This window comes from Centruroides vittatus, unplaced genomic scaffold, assembly GCF_030686945.1.
Source record: "Centruroides vittatus isolate TY-2023 unplaced genomic scaffold, ASM3068694v2 contig_747, whole genome shotgun sequence".
Lineage (NCBI taxonomy): Eukaryota > Metazoa > Arthropoda > Arachnida > Scorpiones > Buthidae > Centruroides > Centruroides vittatus.
Window position 1 is genome coordinate 899,189 of NW_027122483.1, and position 25,022 is coordinate 924,210.

Consider the following 25,022-nt stretch of genomic DNA (forward strand, 5'->3'; position numbering starts at 1 on the left):
TTGTAAAGTAAACTGTAACAGTGATATAAATAAGAAGCAATTTAATAATTTAATATATGGCAGAAATATTTTTGATGTGTGGTATGATAGGAGTGATATTTTCTTTATAAATATACACACATTCCACTTTTTAAATTCTATTACATTCAGTCAGAGAGTGGATGATATTTTAAGAAGAGACTAGCAGTTTGTCAGCCAGCATACTTTCTTCTAAAACATCCTCAACTTTCTACTTAAATTTTATTAAAATGGTAAGATCAAAAGTGTAAAGTCACTTTTACATTTATTGCACTAAAAAAAACTGTTGTATAAGCTCTTTACTACCTACAAAAAGTTTAAAATTAAATTGAAGGATCAAAAAATATCTTTCAACAAAAGAAAAGAGGAGGAGAAGGGAAAAAAAAATAAATAAAGAAAGAATTTATCAAAGTTATCATTTCATAAAGAAATTTAAAAAGAAATAAAAGAGAATATTTAATACTTCTTACTTTTCTCATCAAGATAATTATACAATAAAGGAAATATTTAAAAAAAAAAAAAAAAGAAAATAAGAGAAGAGAAAGAGAAAAGGAAAAACAACATTACTGCCAAATCCATTTTTTTCAGCCTCTCCATGTTGGATCCGTAACTTTCTGATACATCTATCGGAATGAAGTAAGTATTTCTTCCGTCTTGGCGGAAAATTCCTTCCTGTTTCTCTGTTTTGACACGAGATAAAAACATGCTACGGGAAGATAAAGAGAAAAATCAATATCTTTGCAATGGATCAAAACAATCATATTTTTGATAGGGTAAACTGACGACGAGCGAGGAGGGGGATGCGAGTCTCGAAGCGCTTATTAGCCGTAACAATTTCCGATCATTTACATAAGCCGCTCGCCATTTTTTCGAGTGGGAAATTAGCTTTGTTATCGAAGAATTTCTCCGGACTCGTAGAGGAAACGAAGGCCGTCCTCTAGAAATATCAAAAGGTAGATTTTTTTAATTGATTATCGTGGGTTTAAAAAATAATAATTATCTCGGCTTTTCTTGCCCGCAGCGCTGGAAAATATTTATCTTTGGAACCGAAAAAAAAGGAAGGAAATTGTTTGGTTCATTCTCAGGTAAGAATATGCTTCTGTGATAAAAATTTTGAAGTTATTAAAAACAGCATTAAGAGATTAGAAAGGAGGAAATCATCTTATTTTAAAATTAATGCATTAGCCATAGAGGAGGAAAAAAACACACACACACACACACACACACACACACACATAATAGTTTTTCGCATCACAATTGAGTAAAAATTTAACAAAGACTCCAGAGAATCCAAGAGTTATTAATTTCTGTAGGAAGGAGCAGCATTAAGGAGAGTTCATTATGTACAGCCTATCCTGAGGGAGGGTGGGAGTGCATCATTGACTTTGTCACCAAGATGAATGGTTGATAGTGAACCATCTGCATCTTGTTATGATTAACTGTCTTGACATTAAATTATGTCAATTGTCTTTATGATAATTTTAGAATTAATGTTTCTTTGGCTTAATGTTGATAGATAACGCGGCCGAGACTTAGGCTCGGTACTTGTTTCTTTTAAAAATAAAGCGTCCAAAGCCAGTTTTTTACAACCCGCCGTCATATTAGAAAGATGTAAAATGATGTAGGGGACTTGGTACTGGGGATTTTTTTTTAGACATTTTAATTTTCTCATTTTTTGTTATGTAAATTGCAGGAGGAGACTGGAGGGGGGTTGGTCTAGTTAGCTGATTATATGATAAGTAGGTATCTATCAAATTACTTGAATCTTACAAAGGGTTCTGAGTGAATTTTATGAATCTTTGTATTGAGTAATCAGAAAATAATAGAATTTTTTGGGTAAGATTTCATTGAAAAAACAGAACAGAATCATTAATGAGCTTAATATAATTAGAGGAATGTAAAAAAATTAATTTAGAACTAAGAAAAGTGTCTTAAAAACTTGATTTATATCATGGTTTACTTCAAAAACTACTGAATTAAGATGGTGAGGAATTTACAGAATCCTTCACCATATTAAGACAGTGAAGGACTCTATAAATCCTTCACTGTCTTAATTCAGGAATATCTAAATTAAGTAATTGGGAAATGAAGTTTTTGGATAAGGTGCCACCACAAAGCAGGGGGGTGACTTTAACATGATTAGAAATGTGTAAAATGTAATTTAAAACCGAGATAAGGGTCTTAAAACTTGATTTACATCACACCCGTCGCTATTATCATAGTTTGCGTGTAAAAATACGGGTTAAACTCCCGAACTCTTCGATAAAAACAAATGCAACATCCCATCCGATCGAAAAAAAACAAAAATGTTTTGTTTATGGCACAAAAAATAAGATTCCCGAGTAAAAGAGGTTCAACGAACCAAATCAATAATAATGCCCACGTGTAACACGTAAAAATCCTTCGTTTCGCTTCTTCGAGACTGCATCGCTACACAGCAGAGTAGATTTGTGAGGGATGTTCACCTGACAGATTCCCCAATATCATAAGCGCTGGGTTGTTCCATAAACTTGAGTGCATCCAAAGAGGGAGTGTTAGTGTTGTCGAGATACAGTTCCAGCATCTCGTCGATGATGTAGAGGATCTGCCACGTCCCTCCCGTGCTAGAATCTTTGAAAGAGACCTCCTCGATGATCTTGGCATTGTTGACGTAATACTCCTGGAAAAGAGAAGAACACGGGGTGATGGGAAAGAGGAGAAAACAAATAAACTTTCCGTTCACGAATTGCAAACATAATAAAAATTGCAATGGAGTGCCGTTTCCCGATATACTCTTTTACTGATTACAATCACAGTTAAGAGAAACATCCCTCGGAGACAATAAAGGAATTCCGGAAGTTCCGACTTTTTTTTATTTTGTTTTTTTTCTTTCCACCCCTGTCGAAACTCTCACATTGATACGTAGTAACCTATAGAAAGTAAGTAGATTAGCCGTGTCAAGGTTTCTTCACTGTAATTAGTGTGGGATGAGTAATTAAGCAATTGCTCAGTGGGAATAAGTAGCGAAAGAGAGAAGGAGAGAGAGAGTGAGAGTGAGAGATGGAAACAGTGGTTTCTCGGAAGTAAACATTCCTAAATGATGTATTTATTAATTAATTGCTAATTAATCGCGGCACGATGCTCCTTTTTTTTATCCTCCTCCTCCTCTTCTTCTTCGTCTTCTTCCCTTTAAAGCCATCGTTCCGATACTTGTACGTTCGAGTAGTAGTAAAATAAAACGTGAAGAAATATATTAATGATGTCGATGGCTTCGAATTGGCTTACGGATAAACGCGAAGCGGCCATTAATTAGCATAAATTAAAGCGAATTTACTGCCTTTAACGAGTTTCGCAACGCTCCGAACGTACACACGGTTTAATGAAATTTCACGCAACTTTTCTAAATATTAACACAGTCGGGGGGAGGGGGAGTTAATTCTAAGCTTCCATCCCTCCCCCCCGATTCGAATTTCTCGTTTGGCTGACGTCACTGACGAGGAAGAAATCGGAAAAAGGGAGGGGGACAGGGAAATTGACGTTTCGATTTATTCTTCCGGAAGCCGAGACCATGTTTTTAATTTCGAATTTCGGTAACACGGGATTTCGCCCGAAGAACATAGAGGAAAGAAATTAGAAATTAATTCCGTACACCGCGTATAATGCGCTATCGGATTATACGCGAAGAAAGGGATTTAATTCTAACAAATTTCGACTGCTCTTGGCTTTTTATCCGGGGGGAGGACGGTACTGAAATTCCGATTTTGTGACGTCGTATCGGCGGCGCATTACCGCCAAACACCGACGAGGTGGCAGAAGGAAAAATAAATAAATATGGTAAAATTCAAAAAATTTGTCTACGTATCGACGACGTCACAGAACGGGGGAGAGAATAGAGGAATAAGCCTAGAAAACGTCCCGGAGCGATTTAAATAAAATATCTATTATCGAAACAATCAATTTGAATTGTTCTCTTCAGTATCGAATGGTCGGAATAGATGGAATTTCCTTGATAAAGTATCATCAATAAAACAAACCGAGTAGTTCTGTATATCAACTGTCAACAACAAACGACCAAGAGATTTCACATGTTGCCAAACGACAAGCTGTCATATTTTTCAAAATGCAATCTTTTTCTTTATATTCTCTCTCTCTCTCTCTCTCTCTCTTCATGCAAAAAGCTTAACCCGTAGATAACGCGCGGAAATGACGTCATTCCGAATCCATCCGGAATTAAATCCATTCCCTTTTACTTCCGACTTTTTTAATCTCCTCCATAGATTTCTTTTAATGCGCGCGTATTTATATATTATTGTTATTTTATTATCTCATCTGGTTGAAAGGGTCCTCTTCGGATGGTTGTATGGAAAAGATGAAGACTTTCCGGATGTTTAGGAACTGTCAGTCTGATTGATGCGCTCCTTTTTCCATAATAAACATTAAAAATGCATTTCGGTGGCTCGATTTGTGACCCGGTAGAGTACAATGGCTCCATTACTCTTCGCTTAAGCACCGGTTCTATAGCGTGGTAGGGATCAAGAGAAGAAATCTGTACCCCGGTTTTTAACCTGAAATCTTTCATAATGTAGACGTTTCTGAGAAAATCGCTTGCATGGCACTTTTCGAACTTCGTGAAAGCGCGTGCTTCGTAATGGATCAATGGTGCGTCGCGATTTGTTACTCCGAAGCAAAGCGGTTTCGGTTCACTGTCGCACCCAATTCATCCCACGGGCCAATCTTAAATAATGCGAGTTGTATAACGGACAGAACTTTAAAAATTCCATGCAATTATTAAGTTTGGGTGCTCCGAGTCTTCCTGAATTACCCACGGAGGAGGAGCCGTTGCAGGCTTATAAGCGCCGTGCAAAAAAAAAAAAAAAAAAAAAAAAAAAAATAGTTTTCTTCTTAAAAATCCGAATTAAATTGCCGATAAGATTAATGAAAAAGCAATAAGAAAAGTTAAAATTTTCCCAAGAATTTGTATTTATAATCTGAACTTATTAAAAATTAATTTATTTTCCGGGGAGTATCGTAATCTTCGGGAATTAATTTCTAGAGGAAGGATCGACTGCTACGTATCTGATAAATCTGGGTAATAAATAAGGTTTAGTATATTTTTTAGGGATTTCACTTACCGTTTCTACTTTAGAATCCTTTTCCGTTTTCAGAACTGATAAGAAAAGTGGGCCTCCTACCATAGAGGATGGGTTTGTAGTTTTGTCAAAGACTTCTTTTGGTACTAGAGAGTTTACTGGAATAAAAAAAAAATAAAGCAATAAGAAGAAAGAAGAGAAGAATAAATTAATGTTAAAAAAATCTTTCGAGGAATGGCCAAAAAGCCACTTCTTGTAATGCCATTCCCTATTGTGAATGGGCGCCATGTTTTTTTTAGGAGGGGGAAGAGTACATTCGACTGTTTATCGAATGTATCGTTCCGGCATGTTTTCGTGCAGCGTATATGTAAAAAGAAAGTAGCTTTGATGTCCAGCAAACCATGAAATTCTTACATTTTAAGCAAAATTTGGTACAGTTTAGTGGGCAAATGCGTTCCCGATACGAGATATGGCGAAAGTATAGAAGGAAGAAGCGGAAGAAATAAAAAAAAAGAAAGAAAGAAAGAAAGAAAAAAGCAAGCTCGGTGCCAACGTGGGCATTTATATAAAGCAAATTTTTCTTTCTTGGTGGAGGCAAGGACCCCCATCACGCTTCCGACGGGCCCAAAGAAGGGAAGATATAAAACTTGAGTTGGGTCTTGGCAAAATTCCTCCTTATTACGAGTCGTTTGGATAATAAATGATGCATTATCCGCTCGTTGTTAGAAGTGGAAACACGCGTAGATAGCTTAGAATTATTGTTTTTTATATCCTTCGAGTGTATAGAATGTATAAAGCGATAATATATAAATATAACTGTTCTTATCTTCTGTACGTGAATGTGTTTTTCTTCACGCTTACCACTTTTTTTCCTCCTCTCCCTCCTAAGAAAATTTATTGCTCCTTTGCCACGTCTTTACAAATTCATAGGACTTAAAATATTCACGCCTGGCATCCTAAACCGCTACGTGAGGTAATCCCGCTTATTACGTATCGATTATAACATTAGCTTCTTTTATTATTTTACGAAATTTCCCAAAGTTTTGGTGACGAAAAGAAATATCCCAAGATATTAGTCGACGGACGAAATTAATTTGGACATATAAACCAAAAAATCTGGGCCGACACGTCGATATATTCTTGGCAAAGGTGTTCGCTATTACTTCATATATCAGATTGATCTTGACGTAAACTTCCATCTCCCCCGTGTCCATCTGTTACCATGGTAACATCAGATGATGCCGATCGTTATTTTTGGGAAGGTTGATGATCGAGTAGAGTCTTGGATTATCTTTGTCCAAACGATGCTCAGATAGGAAATCTATCGGACTTTTAATAAGTCGATTCTAACGTTTATGCCAATCGAACAAAATAGATTTTTCCCTCCCACTCTTCGGCAAGATCTTTCTACATTTTCTTCATTCTGAATGGATTTATTTAAATCCGAATCCTTTACCCTACATTCCTGCTGCGGTTTTGTGTAGAAGGATAACGTCGTTTTCGGCAATCGTAAACAGCAATCTTGGTTCTTCCCACTCAAAATATTTAACGACGTGTGCGCTCGCTTAAAAATATAAGTAAAATTAAGCTAGAAAGGTTAGAAATTCCTTTTAAGAAAGTTTGGTAAGTGAGTCGTGCAGCTTTGAAAATTGCTATTGACGTTTTCCAATTGCTCCTGGAAACTTCCTAATTTGTCCCGGTCTAGGATCGGGAGCATTTTCGCAAAAATATAACTCATGAGTAAGTAGAAATCTCCACAAGTCCTTAATTGAAAGGTTCAGATAAAGATTAAGAGCAGCACAAACTTTAGATAGAAAAGAGGGGCAACCAATTAACTATTGGGAACACTGTGATTCCCGATTAATGATTCCGAGCAAAGTTTTGGGAATCGATTAAATCCAGATAATGGTCCTGACCAATGGCTCAGACCGTGATAAAATATAATTTAAAGTTCTAAGCAAGGCCTAAACACTTGGTAAATCTAATCAAGGAGGGCTTGCAATGGGCGTTTAAAAGTACCAAAACACAGGAAGCGTCACGGAATCTTAGTTAAAAGAGAGTTAAAGAACTTGATGAAGGTTCTGGTACTCTATAAAATTTACATCAAGATCCTTAATTTAACGCTGTTAATAAATATAAATTAATAATCTAGGACGATGTTAACTCGGGGATTTTCAAAATAAAAGACAACAGTCCGTGGTAAGATCTCATTTACATCTTAAAAGACAGTATCGATTCGCTATTTGGAGGGATCTTAGCCAAGGAAATTAATTTGCACGCCGTTTTGACCCCGTTTTAATTTCCCATCCTCTGCTTCTTATTTCGGGTGCGTACCAGGGAGCTTTATCCTTCATCCGGGTAGATCAGGAGGGAGTGCTCCAGGCCATTTACTACATCTAGTACAGCGGGGGATTACACGGCGATATATGGAATTTTATATGAGAAAAACACTACTCACTTGTGTGATAAGATCCAATTTTGTCGTCGTTCTTCGATGACCACTTCCTCGCTCTATCGATGGCGTCGTTGGTGGGTGCGAACATTGTGCTGACTTTGTACTGTAGATGGCTGACCAGGACATTGTCTTTCCTTACTATGTTCGTGAACTGCACGTGGGGGTTGAAGGGGGGAGGAAAAGAAAGTAAAAAGAGTCATTTGCATAAATAAATTGACGGCACGGTAAACGTCATCATTCGAATAAAGACGACGTTAATTAAATATTTACTCATTGAAAATAATTAAAGGGGGTGGGGGGCAAATAGTAAAAAAGAAATTATCATTTGTACAAAATGCCTTTATTTGGGCATAATGGCGTAAATTCGTTTTTAATAAATTAGCTTTTTAGCAAACAGAAAAATGCTTGAAATGCTGCCAAGAACGTTCGACGTCATTTCCGGGATTGTTTTCCCCCTCCCTCCCCCTTTTAGTTTTAAAAAGAGTGACGTTGGTGTTACGTCACACTTACTTTTTCAAATTTAAATAGCTTTTGACAATAAATTAGCAGAATTTATTTATTATTGTTTAAAAGTAATTTTTATGAAATTCTTCTTTTATTCATTATAATTATTATTATAATTATTATTTTTTTAACTTTTTTTAAGAAAAAGTTTACAATAAATATCTTGATAAATTTTTGTAATTTGTTTATAGAGGATAATTAAATTTAATGGCTAAAATAGAAGAATGTGTCGAGAGGTGTTTATTTAATTTTCTTTCGTTGGATAATTTTTTTTTCGTTTTTTCTTTAGTTTAATTAAAAATTTATAATATTTTATTACTTCTTAAATAAAAATAAATACTGGAGTAATTAGATATTTAATAAAATAATGAATTTTTTTTCCTAGTTTGATTTTTATCCTATCTGAAATTTAATTAAATATATATATTTATTTATTTATTTATGTGTAATCGAAGGGGTAGAATATAAATTACGTCACTGTAGCGAAAAACATTCGATTATTTTTCTAAAGAAATTTTCGAAATGGTCTTTCTTTCTCTCCTCCCTCCGCTAAAATAAAATTCCGTCCACCCGTGACGTAATTTCCGGCGTCGCTTGTGACGTAACCTCCGCCGGGTCATTACGTCATCATTAATGGATCATTTCAGTTCGGCGAATTTTTCAATGCGTTCGACTCCATTGTGATGTGTTACAATATATAGAAAAACAAAGGCCTTTTATGTGACGTAATAACGCACGGTCCTTTCTCCCGACGTAATAATATAAAGTACTCGTGACGTAATAATGCTAGATCTTTTTTTCGTGGCGTATAATACAAAACTAAGCTTTTACGTGTTTACTAATTGTAAATGAGTTTTTCGTAACGGGAAACGGGTTTGGGTTACGTAACAACTAAAAATAAAATTTCCTGTGACGTAATAATATAAGAAAAATCTGGCTTTCTATTTACGCAATAATAAAGAGCACACTTTTTGTGACGTAATAATGAATATTTTGTGACATAACAATAGAAAATGAAGCTTTTTCGGGATTTATTAACGAAATCTCTACAGATTTTTTTTAAAATGTAACAATAGAAAATCCAGGCTTTTCAGTAATACAATGAACCTTTGCTAAAAAAAAAAAAAGTCATAATAATCAGAAACAGACATTTATCGTGACGTTACAATAAAAACTAAACGTCCACTCGACGTCACAGTGAGGTGTCGTCCTTTTCCACGCCAGACAATAATGGGAAAACGGGAATTTCTCGTGATGTTAACGCCCCGAAAGGCAAATTTTTCTCGCTTTTCGGAATTTTGAACGACGCTAATTATCAGTTTAAAGTAGCCAAAATGCTTCTTAAGAGGAAACCAAGAACCTATAATTACGCTCGATTGAAATTGGAGTGGAAATTAAAGGCACACCTACGCTGTAATAATCATAATTTGGCATTTAAAACACGGGCAATGGTGGAATACGGAACATTTAAAGGCTTTACTTTCCCAGTTAGCGAGATATTAGAGTAGGTCCCTAGCGATTTCAACCAATTCCGTACCGATTTTAGAGGGTTTTAATGCCCTTTAATAGGTACTGGGCCGGTTTTCGCGCGTGGAAATTTGCAAAGAACGACGAGTTAGAGCCGATAGGAGCGCCAAAGCGCATCAGATGCAAGCGCTGATCTTTCAGAAATGTCAAAATTATCTCGCTGATGTGACACTAACGTCGGCTATCATTCGATGAATACAGTTATTAATATGTTTTGTGACTTTACACGCGATTAACGGCACAGTTTATGCAACATCGATTGCTCCAAACCAAAAGAAAAAAAAAGGCTGCAGGGGGCTCTTCACTGCTGCGAGCGAGTTTTCCGAGTGGCGAGCCATTTCAAAAGTAAAAAAAAAAAAATAAATAAAATAAAATAAAAACTAAATTTAAAAAAGAGGAACAGGAACGATCGTTATATCCGGATCTTCTCCGGATCGTGTAATCACTCAGGGAATGACAAGATGAAAGGTGGTCGTGTAAGACGTCATTCAGTTCGAGAGAAATATTTAAGGATAAACCACGCGGGGTGTTGACGTCACCGTGGCTCTCCCCCCTCTCTCTCTCTCCGTCGTGCACTAATTTGAAGGGTATTATCGATTTTTCCCAACCCCTCTTCGCCTCTTTCGACGACAGCCTTGCCTTTTGTTTCTCGGACGTCACATTCTGTAGAGCGTGAAGGCGACGTCACGGGGAAACGAACGTCCCTAGTTAATTACGTCATAACTAGCGCGTAACGCGGGTGAGGCTGGGTGACGTCCCCCTCGGCCGAGTGACGCAAACAAACAACGCCCGAGGCCAGGTGGACATTTTTTTTTTCCTGAGTGGTGGGAGATTAGAACCGGTGGTACTACCTGTGTCATCGATTAGGAGGGCATCAATGGCACATCTCCACTCCCTTCGGAGAGGCTATTATCATTGGAGCGTGTAGTACCTTGGCCAAAAATCGAAACCCAGGCGCCAACACGCTGGACTTAGGTGACTCAGCCCCGGCCCAATGGAATAATCCACAGGAGACGGACACTGGGTAGGGTCGGAGACGTTGCCAAGGCAACGCGTCTTTATGAAGCCAATGTGTTTTTATTGATTTATGACAAGAAACCTCTCACATTCGATTCGAGTGAGGCTCTTTCGTAGGCCGACCCCCCCACACACACCACCGACCCGGATTTCGACTCGTTAATCTTTTTATTATTAATGGTAAAAATTCGTTTTGGCCACCGCTTCCAAAGAGGGAGGGTCGATATCGCAGAGGAAACAACCCTGTCGCGTGGTACCCCAGCGGGGATTAAACACTGGGTTTGGGGGGCCTCCGGATCGATAGTCGGTTGCGCTACTATTCCACCTATCCACAACTTCTATGCACTTTAAAAATTTCCGATTTTTGCCTCAAGTTTCGACAGTAAATAGTGGCAAATCCATTTTTTTTTTATTTATTTTCTTTTTACTCCTTTTCTTCTCCGAGTATTGTTCGAGTGCCTGGGGATTAATGGCTTACGCTCTGTTGGGACTTGGAGGATTTAATAAAAGTGATTCTTTAACACCATAGAGAATAAATTGTGGAAGAAATAAGATTCTTTGGCGGATAAGGAGATTTCTTATCTAAATGTTTATCCAACCGTCTGCATTGAATCAACACAAGAATTAGGGAAAGGGATGAAACTGCACAGCTATCGGGAGACGTAATTGAGGGATTAAATACGACAATTCCTATTTTTAAGGCAGGCATTCCCTATTGTTAAGAGATAAAAAGGGATAGTTAACAACTCTGTTACACCTCATTTTCTCCATTTATTAAAGTAGTAATGGCAATTTAAATTGGATGGAATTTGTATGGTAGTCCCGCCAATCCCCAACGTCATTGATCTTGCAACGGAATTTACCATGCAAATCGGCAATTGTTAGATATTTCGCTGCGGAGTAACAGCCTTTAAAGCCTGTTGACATTTGTTTCCGATGCTCTAACTGCGAGATTTGTGGTCAAGGTTTTTCTCCTCTTACTCCAATTTTGAAAATTATGGATCGGCATTTAGGGTCAAGGTCTCTTCCTAATATTCTTTTTCTTCTTCATTTTTTATTTCCCCTCATTCAGCAACGTGTTATTAAATTGTAAACAAACTAAATTAATTCCTGTGTTGTATTTTTCAAGGGTAGGGTTGTGCAATGCATCTTCCGTTCGGAATTAAAGATGCAGTTTTGAATCTTCTATAAGGATATTATCTATTTAGTAGCGTGCTCGTTCTCCAGAGACTCGTATAAATATTTTAAAAAATCCTCTTCAAATATGATTCGCTTGATTTTCTTTCGCTTACACTACAAAAAGAGGAACGTTTTTCCCGGTGAAAAGATCATCAATTCACATTGAATCACACAAAATCAAGAAGTTACTGGATGGATTTTCATCATAAAATTTACAGCAATGTGCAATGTGATTCAAGGCATTTAAACCCGTTCTTCAACGTGAAGTGGTTCAGAGTTTTTACGTGTAACGAGGCCGGACCTCTTTTTAAAAAAACCCCCGACAAGAGCTTAATTGTAAGGTAGGAACACTTCTTATAAATCAGAATTTTTCAGGAGCACACTACAGAAACATCCCTTTTCTCGAAATTAATTCAAAGTTTCTCAATAAAGAAACAGGAGTGCCACACACACACAAAAAAAATTGTATTCATAAAAATCAATAATCATTTTCCGCCTCGACTAAACATTAAATACGTTTCATAATTAAGTACTTTAATCAAGAACAAGTTGTGTTGAGGAAGACGAAACCTTTAGGCACTTTAGTTTGAAAGCTTAGTTAAAGTTGGAAGCAGTTTGTTGTACTCAGTCTTCCCCCTTCCTTCCCTCCTTCCTTCCTTTCTTTGAATTATATAATTTTTTTTTTTTTTTGGTGAGTTTAGGTGAGAAAAACGTAAAATGAAATATCCACTAGTGATTTTTCCGTATATCGTTAGTCGCACGTAACACTGGAAGGGTCATAAAAAATTTAGGACAGGAGCAATTTTTATCAAAAGAATAAAAGTAAATCTTAAAGAGAAGTTTTGCGAACTTATAAAAGGGAAAGAAAGATGATTTATTTTGTACCGATTGAAGTTTTCTTCCTCCATTTTTATTTTTTTTATTTTGGAGATCGTTTTGTAGCGACTTGGCCAAACTGCAATAAAATGATTGGTCTGAAAAAAAGTTTAAAAGCCATTTTTATGAGGGACGACTGTGGATGGGAGGGTTTTTATCTGACGATTTCCAGCGATTATCTGTTTTCCAGGTACGATTTCGGCAATGTTAGGAGGAAGAAGACGGTTCCTTTATCCCGGTAAAGCCTGATAAAATGGATCTCGGTTGCAGGATCCTATATTCTACTGCGCTCGAAACACAGTTATCAGTTCGGAAACTGGAATTTGGATGGAGTTTACTATAAAGGGCGAGTTTACTCTATCGTGAAAGAAGGACGGAACTTGATTAAATAATAATATATACTAGACAGAATGCTGTTAACCCGTTTTCTATCAGGGATTTTCGTAAAAGTGGTATACTACCTATTTAACCAAGAATTGCTGAACAGCATTAAATTTAATAGCTTAAAATGGCCCTTAACTTGGCGTTATTATTGATCGATACCACGTGGTTTCTTCAATAATAACCAATTGGAAACGATTACAGGATTTTTTGAAATTGATGACAACGGATGAGCTCGTTCAAAATGTAACGGTTTCAACGATCGTTCTTAATTATAACGGAAAAATTTGGGGTTTAAATGACTTCTACGTTCTTAAATTGGGTGGAGTTAATGGGTTAAACATAGATATGAATCGGCTAAAGGGTTTTGTAATTGAAGTGGCTACGAAAATCGGGTGGAGCTCGGGCCTCGTTATGCACTCTAACTAAAAGCTGGAAGGTCGATTTGGGTGAGGTTAACGATAAACCATAGTAGAAATTAAAATGGAACTGGGTTATGGCGAACTATCTTGGCTCGGGCGGAGTTCATAGATCCAGCTAAATGAAGAATCGATACTACAAACTGGGAACGGTTCGATAAGGTAATCTTGCACTAAACGTTATATGTTTTCGAGTGCGCCATGTTTAACGTGGCGTAAAATTGGGCGGAGTGTTTCACACGAGACGACGCTTCGAGTGCTAAACGACATTTGACAATTTAATAAAAGAAAAAAAAAAAGAAAATTCCTAGGAGCTCCGCTCAAATCGATAAGAATTCCTTACCAAATATCAAGAAATTAATAAGTAAAAAATCCGATTAATGGAAAATAAATTATTTTGGAAACTCTAGAAAACTTCAAAAGAGGAGGAAATTAGATTGATTTTTTTTAAAATATAAATTGAATATTTACTATTGTATTTTTTTTTTAAATGCAAGAAAAAAGGCATCAGTGATAATAGAGTTAGGGAAAAAATCCAAGTTAAAATTATCTAGAAAGGAAACTCTATTTAAACTATTTCCTCTTATTGATTTTCTACAATCGCCTCCCCTCCTCTGTGCCGGAGAATGAAAAAAAAAGAAGAGAGGAAAAAAAGAAGCAATTTAAAAGACTGTTATTATCTTACACATAAAGTGTATTATCTTTACTATTTGAGATAATAAAAATCTCTTTCCATCATTCCAACATCGTTTTATGGTTTCTATATCCGTGGGATAATCCTCTTGTAAGAAGATCCTCTGCAGGAAAGGTAAAAATAATAATAATAATAATATCGGTTAAGATTTATATGAAAAATTATCATCGGTTAGGTTCTGATGACGATGATAATCAGTTTTCGAAGAGAAGATAATAGGAGCATTATTTTTTATAGATTAGTTTTATCTGGTGCGTGATAAGATTGGATGCAAAATATTTCGAGGAAAAAAAATAATCCTTTTTATCAGTTTGTCTTCGAGATGATCCGTGCTCCAGAATAAATCTGCATTCATATCACACGTAACGATTATCTTATCTCGCTAGATTCTCATGGTAACGCTATCTTTATCCGTCTGACAGACGTCCGGAGGTATGTAATGGAAGTTTCAGGCAGGAGGAAAAAAAGGGGATTCCTTTTGTTCGGGGGTCACTCGAGCGACGTGAGATGTGTCCGTCTCGTGTCAAGGTGCAGCTACCGTGGCACACAATGGAAACGGAGGGCGTAACGGGTGGCTAAAGAGGGTGGGTGAGCCGTCCTCCTGAAGATCCAATCCTTGAAAACCCGAGTCATTAGGAGGGAGCCGTCTTCGGCAGCGGTAGAAACTCTGTAACGATTGTTAATCACGTCAGCAACGTGTGTCATGAATAAATTCATTGCAAATTATTCATTAAAGTCTCTAATGGCCGTCATTAGTCACTCACTTACAACAATTATTGTTTGTCCCCTTACACAATGCATCTGACATAAGAATCAGTGTGAACCTCCACTGTATACCATCTCCCACGGGCTTCCCGAATTTTCGGATGGGGGAGAGAAGAATTAGCGGATCGGCGTCACGTGACCGAAACCGAATTCGGGACGGTGCTTTACATTTCGTGATTCCGTATCCGTACGTAATCCTCAAATACCACGCGATCGTGGGTGACACTCTGTCTAACGTGACATACCTGACGAGTAATTACACTAGAGTTCCAAGTAACTGCTTGACGTGATCCGTGTACAACCAATAGATGCCAAAGAGCGCTACGAATTAAACTGCATAATGTGCCACTACAGCAACAAGTTCGGATGCTATTTTAGTAACAGGATCCCATTAATTTTAAGAGCGACTATTGACGTAATTTCCGCTAAAGTAATAGTGGAGAATACAACTAAAACTGCGAGTGCTTCTAACGGAACAATTATAAGGATAGCGCTATAATACCGGATTGCCACGACAATAACAACAGTTAGAGAGGATAAGAGGATAAAATAGTATTGAGGTGATTTGATCCATTCAGGGAGTATAAAGGAAGAAGTAAAGGCTATCGAGGGAGAAGAAAAAACCTCTCTATATATATATGTGTGTGTTTCCTCTTGAACGGCGCTTCCTGCCATTGTTATGGTAAAGGTGGGTGCGTAACACGAAACGCAACGTAACGTAAGAACGTAAGAGATGGCTAGGATTACTGTTAAGAAAATCGAACGAAGCGTGAAGGAGCTTTCGATTGAGTTACGGGGAGATTTCGCAGGATCTTCTTTCAATCCGGTTTATGCACAAAAATTAAAATAGGGAGTGGATAGAATAGCGCACAACACCGAACCATACAGCAACGACAGAAACAAAAGGACACTCTCCGGCCATATATCACCATGTGCAACGCGGAAATAGGTGACAGGTAATTTGAAAATTGGCCCGAAGCCAGATACGAGACACAGGATATGAATGCTTGCTTATAGCTCGACAAGGGCACGTTGTGGCATTCCATTAATGCCCTCTTATCTGTGTGTTGCCTGGATTTATCACTTTCCAATTGTGCGGGTTTTGTGTCCGACCACCCCCTTCCTTATCCCCCTCTTCCTTCCTAATGCTCCCATTCGTGACCGATCCTCCCTCGGTCCCTATCTCTCTTTTAAAAGATTAGAATCGTGGGATCCATTCTTCGCATTCCTTCACCCTTTTCTTGATGTCGTCGTCCTTTTCTACTTCATTTAAATTTTGCAGATAAAGCTGAATTTAGTGATGTGGCACCGACACCGGTCTATGATCATTTTTCTCCCCTTTCGCTTCATTCTATTTTAAAAGACTTTTTTTACAAATCGAGTCCTCTTCATCTAATCTGCATCCTCTTCCTAACAGATTTCTATTTCTCCTTTTACACATTTGTAAGAAGGCAGTTACAGACCGACACACTGCCGTAAATTTATTAGTTTCCAATCGTGGATTATTGATAGGGGTTGTCGTATCTTATTCTTATCTGGTTCTGATTATTATTCAGAAACAATTCTGCTTCCCTCCCTCTGGGCATCCCTGTTTCCTCCTTCTCCTCTCCATCCTCCTCCTCCTCCTCTTCCCATCAGCCTCTCTCTTCCTTTTTAAGGGTCTGTCTGCAGATAAAAAAAATCAATGGGACGAAACGAAAACTGAAAAATCGATTGTAGTATCGCATCCGAATACAAATGATTGCACTAATATATTATTTGGGAAAGCAAAACTACAAATGACGCTTATGAAAAAAATTATAGTAAATAAATTGTAGATATATATAATAATCATTAATTTATCATTGTCTTATCTAGATTTATTTTATTTATTTTTTAATATTAAAAAAAAATATTGCGTGAGAAAAACTCTTCTTTCCATATTTGATGAATGTAAATGTCTGGAGTAGAATTATTGAAAACACAATCCTTCCCCTCCCCCATTTCTTTACATATTTATTATAAAGTTCTGCCATTTTTTCTTTACATTTTTTCCTGGTTTAATGTAAGCAAGATTGATTCTCTTAATAGAAAAATCCAAAGACATTTATCATTGGAAATCCTGTTTACATGTTAATATTCCCATACTTTTGACTTCAACCCTTTACAACTACTTGACCCACTTCATGATAATCTTAAAAGGTTAATTCAAATTGTGTTTAGGTCTGTGCTGATGTGCAGCTTTAATGATTTTCTCACTTAATAAACCCAAGAGAAAATGGGAAGAATATATGTCCCTTAGCTATCCTCTTTCCTTCACCTGCTTAACTAGTTTTGCCGCACCTTACCCTTCAGAAAATTTATTTACGCCAGATTAAAAATGGGAGAGAAAATGTTATAATGTGATTAAAAGTATCCTGTATCAGCTCCTTATTATTGAAAGTGTCTAATCTCTTCCTTATTATTAGTGGAAACCTGACAAATGAGATAATAATAATAAAAAAATGCACACTATGCAGCTAGAGGCACTGAATCACTTCTCGATTATAAAAGATTTCCTTTTATATATGAAACACACTCATTTAATCATAATTACATCCTTTATCCTACCTTTTTTGTTAGAAAAATAACACACAAAATAATCAAAAAGCAGGTGAGACTAGCAAATAAAAAAAAATTCCTCATTTCCTGCACTTCTGACCATGGTATAGATGTAAAATATGATAATATTAAAGTGGAATATTTTTATAGAGGTGACATCACTTGTAAAATGTAAGGTCGCTCTGACTGATGACCTGTAAATCAACATTCCATGACCTTGCTTTCCACATCTGCCTGTGATGTCAAAACTGATGTAGAGGAGAGAAAGAGAGAGAGAGAGATCAAGAGGGAGACCTACACCAGTTATTATCCTATAAAAAAAAAAATACTTGAAAATTTTTAGATATAATTATTAATAAAAATACTACAACTTTATTTTTAATTGGATAATTATGATAATTACACAATACAATTTGTAGTTTGCTTCCATTTCTAGCCATCTTTACACCTACTTCACTTGTGATGTTTGAAAATGGGAATTCCGGTTTTGACAAGAGTCGGAAGCTTTTATTTGCCATTTAAATTTAACATGATTAAAACTATTTCTTTTCCGTTTGAGAAGAAGTTATTGGTGCAAGAGGTCAGTAGGATGTTACTTGTGATGGGTAAAAGAATAAGCATTTTATTATTTTATGTGGAAATAAATTATTCACAGCAACTGCCAGTCTTTATATTTACACCTTTCTTTAAAAGCAGAGACAGAGTAGAGTTCTGCGATGTCTTATTTGTCTTCCTTAAACACTTTTGGAGATTTGGAAAGTGATGTCTCTCGAAAGATTATTTTTCTCTCCTACAAAAGCACTCGAATTAATATCTGGAGAATGAAGAGATTAAACAGTTTTGTTTTCTTATTAAGATTTATAATTAAATTTACAAATCTTTAATTCCCTTGTCACATTCAGCTCTAAGTTGATGTATTTTTCATAAGATTTGGGGGCATCAAAGCCATTTATAAAAAGACATTCAAGCAAAAGTAAACAGCATAAGACTAGGAGTCGAACAACTAGGTCCTAACAGGGATGGACAGCAAATCTGACAGGAGGATCCCAAATGTGTTATCATAATAATGTAACATGATCCTTAAATTGTGTATTTTTCATAAATTTTTAAATAAAAAAATTACAAAAAAAAATAAATAAATAATGTATTCATACATATCCCTAGGTGAGGTTGAAGAAAGGAAATCAAGTATAGTAAATAAAATGAAAACATTTCTGTTTTTACAGTTCAATCACTTACAATTATGCACATTAACTTCTCTTAAATGTATAAATCTCCTTAGCAAGTTTCTTCTTTTTCCTTGCAAATTTGAAATTAAAATGAATGTTGCATCATTTCTATTTTCCGTAAGGTGTAAGGCCGGTTGACACACTTCCCAAAATCGACTAAATTATCATATGTATCGGAGCGTCACATACCAGTAAAGGTTAGAAAAATGCAAAAGAAAAAATTTATCTCCCTCCATAAAGCTGGAAAGAAAATTAACTTTCTTAAATGACTCCGCGAGTGGGAAGAAAATTAGAGATGAAGATGTTCCTCTCGCTAAACATTAACTCTTATGTTTGTCTCTCCCACTCCACTTTGGCTAAAAGAATTATTGATCAGTTTTTCAAATATCAGCATTTTAATTTGCCTTTATTTCCTATAAAAGTCTTTATTCTTAATTTATTAACATCAATAAATAAAATGTAGTGGAAAATATTTTAGCTATGAGTGAGTAAAGTACAAATGGAAAAAAATTGCTAATCAATGAGTAACTTTTTAACATTTCATTTTATGTAAAAATTTAGATTATCTCAATAAATATTTTAATTTTCCTTTTAAAATTTTATCAAATTGTATCATCTAAAACTAATTTGATTCATGTCTTTCTATCTCTCTCTCTCTCTCTCTCTCTCCCCCCCTCCTCTCTCTATAAGAAATGAATTAGTTTCCTGAATAACTTTTTTAAGGTGTTCTTCAGATAAAAAGTTTTTATAGGTTCAGCCGAAGCAGTAAAATTGCAACTCGAGCTCTTCCTTATCCCGTATGCAACGAAACAGTCTCCGAGAAGAGCAAGAGCATTCGTGTATCGTGCGCCGCATCGTCCGACAAACTACATTCGGCTATGCAAACTCTGGACTAACTCGATTACTTTACGTGGCTTCGATTGGGAGCAATACGTGATTTAGGTTTGTTCGAATAAAAAAAACAGAGCATTTTAAATAAATTTATAATTTGTTAATGTCATTTAAATAAAAGGGATTCTTGTACAAGAATATTTTTTAAGCGGAGAATTACATAGAGTTACAGGTTCTTTGATAGTTATTCTATCAGACACAAATGTTCTGTCGAGTTTAAAGTTCTTAAAGGTTAGACAGATGGCGATGATAACTTCTTAAGTGTATTTTTTCTGCTATAAACAGATAGCCCAAAAGCTTTTACCATATTTTATTGAAAGTTAAATTTCCATCAACAGTATTTCCCCCCTGTTTTTGCTTTGTTTTTTTTTATTAAATTTTAATTACAAATAAAATACTGCTTTTACCCTTTTTTCTTATAAGATAAACTACCATTACATGATAGCTATTATTTTGTAATAATTTGAAAAAGTCACGACAAAAAAAAAAAGAAACAATATATAAATTTTTTTTTACCCTTCCATAACACAGAGAATTAATGAGAAGTGAAGAGGAACAGAAGTTGGAATCAGTCCAAATTGGCTTTAGTATTGAAACTCGAATAAAGAAAGGAAAATAATGTTTCGGAGACTAAAAAATAAGAGGGAAAAAAATAAATAAAAATGCAGAGAGATGTTTCCCCTCTGAGAACAAACCAGAGCAATATGTAGAAAACGAAGTGAAAGCAGAAATCCAATGGGATACATACATTAAATAACAACCCCTATTACAACCGTGGCGGAATGTCAATTGGCCAAAAAATTAACTTTTATCTACGTTGGCAAATAAAAATCTGTACATTAATCCAATTTGAGTAATTAACAAATTAAAACTTAGTAGTAGCTGGGCTACTACTTCATTTATTATGCAAATTTATTTTCTGTTTTGTTTTGAAACAATTTTTCTGTTTAATTTAATTTTTGGAATATTAAGAGGGAAAAGAGCACAAAAATAAGAAGCAAAAAAAAAAAAAAAAAAAAGAGAAAAGAAATCCAATCATAGATGCATTTTATTGCCGCGTAATTTGATTTACTTATTATGGAATCTGTTTTTTTCCAAATTATCTTAAAGAGGCTTTTAATATGGGAGAATAATTTAGATGGATATTTCGATAATGGTCGCACCTTTAATTTTCTAAGAATGTATCGAGCCCGCTTAACAATTTCATACACGATAGCAATTGTTTAGCAATTGCAACCTCTTGCTCCGTTGTTTTTTCCTCCTCCTCGGATTCGAGACAGCGGAGTAGGTGGAGAGGGAAGATGATGAGAGGAGAGAACTGAATCTACTTGCTCCGTCGAGTAATTTTTCACCATTATCATTCAAAAATTAAATTATAAATCAATTTTATTATAGATTTCTCTTCACCGTGCGATAAAATAACAGGAAATGGCTTAAATAATGTACACTTTTGCTTACTAAAAATATTATTTTCTTCTTTATATATAAGTGTGTACCTATTTGTATTACATCTGGTTGGAAGGTATTGATTGGAGTGTGGGGGGTGAAAAAAGAAGTTTTTATCTTCAAAAAATATCAAGTGAACAAGTTTAAGAACATCATTATTTATGAAAGTCTGGTAAAGATAAGATAGAAAACATTGAAGCGAATTCTGAAAGGTAATCTTCTAACATAGTAGTAGTAATAAGTTCTTTTGTATAATAAAACAGGATACTATGACGTCATGTGACACAGTTTGCCTTTCATCGTCACATTTTTTTAAATGTTTTTTTTACTTGTTTAATTTGCCATTCATGTTCAGCAGACTGTTGAGTGATGGGACGTGCCCGTAGGGGTTAACGTGTACAGTCCATTGATAACTTCAATTAGTTACCTGCTGTGCTTCACCTTAAAACACTGTTAGAACCGAATTAGCATTTTAATTGTCAATTTAGGCTCCCACTCCCAGGAAATAGGAAAAAAAAATTTTTTTAATGGTTTAAATTCGATTTTCCTCCCCCTCTTTCTCTCTAATTCCAACTTGATGTACTGGTTAGGGGAATCAGCGATAATCGAGAGAAGTCGTAAAGCTATGACGGGATCGAGAGAGTCGTAAATATCTGGAGTGAAGTAGGACACCCCTCCGGAATCGATAAGAGTTGGGCTTCCTTACAAAGCACCGTTAGTTCGTTGTTTGGAGGCCCCATTGCTCTATGTTTTAACTATATTCATTGTTGATTCCCTCCGTCTTGTAGGATGCCCTCGGGGTCAGAATTGTTTTCGTTCATTACGACTTCCGGCCCCTCTGGCCACCTACAGCAATGATCTTCGATTGGCTGTTCGTGATGAAGCTAAGAATAAGAAGAGGCTCAAACTGGGTGGGGTTGCGGTCCAGAATGTGGTGACGTCTCCCACCTGTTCCGATTCTAATCGGGAGAATTTGAGGGGGGTTCACTCCAGCCGGAGAGCCGAAAATTCCCCGAAATCCTACTCGATTACACTACCAGCTAATATATTGCAAACCCTTCTGACCTACATCGAACAATACTAATTATCTAAACAGAGCTAACGCATAACAGGACTTCATTACGCACCAAATATAAACAGATAATAATCACGCCCATGTATAAACGTAACGTAACGCATCATAACAATAATTAACCCACTTAAAAACGCAGGAAAGCAATTTCTGCGGCATTAATCATCTGCCGTATTTCTCACGAAGTTCAAATTTCGACAATTTCTCATTAAGGGGAGACGTCAATAAACGAGTTCGCAGAGCAGCGAGCTGCGAACTGAAAGAAAACTTTTTCAGTTTAATGTAAAACGGAGGAAATTCGGGCGAAGAGGGGGGAGAAATTCGGACGAAAAGAGGGGAAAATTAACTAATTTCAAACACAAAAAGAAGAAGAGTAAGAAGATTCTTAAAGATCATCTACATATTTAAAGCATGATGCATTTAATAATGACAGAACTCGATAACGAAGAGAGAGAATACAACAATAGGAGGGCACACGGTTTAATCCCAATTAAATATAACTAGACATAAATTAATTCCCCTTCTGTTAGGGGCTACTGGGTGAAACAATTCTTTTTTTTCTTTCTTTCTTTTAAACTCTATTATGGAGTTTTGCCAGATGATGAGTGAATCATCTAGTAGAACTCCAATAAAGCATTGTTGTTCTTTCATTGTTAGCAATGAGACTTCTGGGAAAATAATTTATTATTTTCTTCGACACCGTACATGAAAGTACCCAATTCTTCTTGTTTCTTTCTCTATTGATAACGTTGTAAGCGGAAAAATACGCACTACACTGTGCTACTACAACTATATATTACTGTACTATATTAAACCTATTAAAATTATATTTTTATATAAGCAGGTGGAAAATACTACGTAATATTCACGTGTCGAGGTGCAGTTTAGGGCCTCGCGATTATAAATTCGTTAATGTTTACGACAGAGGAAGGGCCTCAGAGCCTTAACTCTAACGTTTCCAGGTAATTGAATAATGTTTATCTTTAGTAAGTATAAACAATATCTCTTAAGAGAAAATAAATGAATCCTGTATTGAATCTTTTTTTAGAAAGTTTACAGATTATGTCTTTAAAATAAAATAAAAGATTATTCTAAAAATAAAAATAAAAATGGAAAAAAAAGCTATTGTTTACGTTGTAAAAATGGAGACTTCTACGTACGTTTACTCATATAAATTAAAGTAATTAGAATAAAAAATTAGGTTTATTGCAATGGTGACAATTCGAAAAAAGACCCTTATTTAGTAATTAAATAACATTTTATTGTCAACGACAGGCAAATCAAGTTGGTTACTCTATATCGATTTTCGGGAGGTCTTTCTCCGAACACACAAGAATATAGTTTTTATTATTATTTCAATTTAATTACGAGACAAATGGTTATATTCATGGTTAAAAAAGAGAGAACTGAAACTAACTTTAATTCGACCGAAAATAAGACAAGAGATAAACTAGAGCAGCACGAGTTGCTTCGACAGAAAGGAGACAGTTAAAAGGTGCATAAAGGAAAAGCTATCCTCTAGTATTGACTGTATGGGAGTGTGTTGTACAGGATACGTTTAGGAGAGTGACATTATATAGAATCGATTCTATGTAGGGGCTGAGTCATTCAAAGGCGCTACACTGTCTACACGGTTTCAATATGGTAACTACACAGCCCTTGAGGTAGTATTTAACACTAGGGAAAAAACCGGCGAAAGAATTTGGGGGAAAAAATTTCTTTTTAATTTTTTAAAGGAAAAAAATCGCCCGTTTCGCGTTAAATACAAAACAATCAATGTTATCCCGACTTCAAAAAATTAACCTTCTTCGGATCGATAAGGTTTTTCTTTGTTACGGGATTTACACCTCGTAACGACGAAGGAAAAAAAAATCTACATATACGTATATATGAAAGAACTTACTTTCGATAGATTTGGATTTTTACTTATGGCATCTAAAATATTCTCACACCGGATGACTACACAAAGACAAAATAACACCAAGATGCACTTCATGGCTGCCGAGTTGGGCACAGTTGCACCCTCTCCACTTCTCCCTTTTTTTCCTGTTTTCCTTTCAATCACTCCGTTATGGACAGATTAGGTAAATCAAAATAAGGGATATAATCCTTTATTTCTTAAAGTCAGGTGGCTATCACACAATCCTAAGAGGGCTTCTGTCAGATGCACACATACACACACACTAGCTCTCGCTCTCTCTCTCTCTCTCGCTCCTCGGTAGATGATCCTTCCCAACTAACCGCTTTTGTGGTAACTTTTACCATCACTAGATGGCATTAGCTAGCTATACCCCATGCCACGCCTACCCCCGGTTTGATTTAACTATTAAGAATTTACGAATGTACACTTCGGATGCGAATCGGGCCAACCGGTCGGATATCGTCGCCCCCCCACGTGACATCCAAGGGTGGATGTTCAAACACCATCCGTAAGGGATGTTGTTACACCTGTCGATGCGTCACGTATTTTCAGGTTAATGTTTTCGACTTAAACAGGAAATAATATCGCCTATATATGTGGTCTACCAATTATGTTAATTGGTAGGCTGGTTGTTAATAAACCCACTTGGAATTTATATATTGTTAAGGTCAAGTTTTGCTTATCGTTAGTCGCTTACGTAAGAGAAAAAAAAACTTTACGTAATTTATTTTTTTAATAATTAACACGCATTTACATCCGTTAAATAAAAAAAATAGAATAAAAGAAAAATGGCCCATAAAAGGCTTTTTTTCCTTCACCTCACCCTTCCATCTCTCTCGATAGAACTCAGTATAATGTAAGCCATAAAAAATCTCACTTTTTTTTCTTGTTTAATTTTTCTTTTTAAATGTATTTACTAAACTAGACAAATCTTACTTAAAAACTCAATTTACATTAGCCTCTCGTTTGTTTATTTATT

The 25,022-nt window shown here is 35.9% G+C and overlaps 1 protein-coding gene across 3 annotated transcripts in view; it reads right to left on the reverse strand.

The window, feature by feature from the left end:
• LOC136981169 (fasciclin-1-like) overlaps positions 1 to 25,022 on the reverse strand; it is a 61,870-nt gene that overhangs the window by 7,197 nt on the left and 29,651 nt on the right. For 2 of the 3 annotated variants that reach the window (XM_067277448.1, XM_067277449.1), the window contains exons 3-6: positions 7,546 to 7,693; positions 5,130 to 5,245; positions 2,484 to 2,677; positions 586 to 724 (exon numbers count right to left, since the gene is read on the reverse strand). In XM_067277448.1, coding sequence (XP_067133549.1) covers positions 586 to 724; positions 2,484 to 2,677; positions 5,130 to 5,245; positions 7,546 to 7,630 — 534 coding nt within the window. In that variant the 5' untranslated portion in view covers positions 7,631 to 7,693. Of the gene's footprint in view, positions 1 to 585; positions 725 to 2,483; positions 2,678 to 5,129; positions 5,246 to 7,545; positions 7,694 to 24,025; positions 24,572 to 25,022 lie in introns of those variants that run through there. The other variant, XM_067277447.1, reaches the window with a different exon arrangement.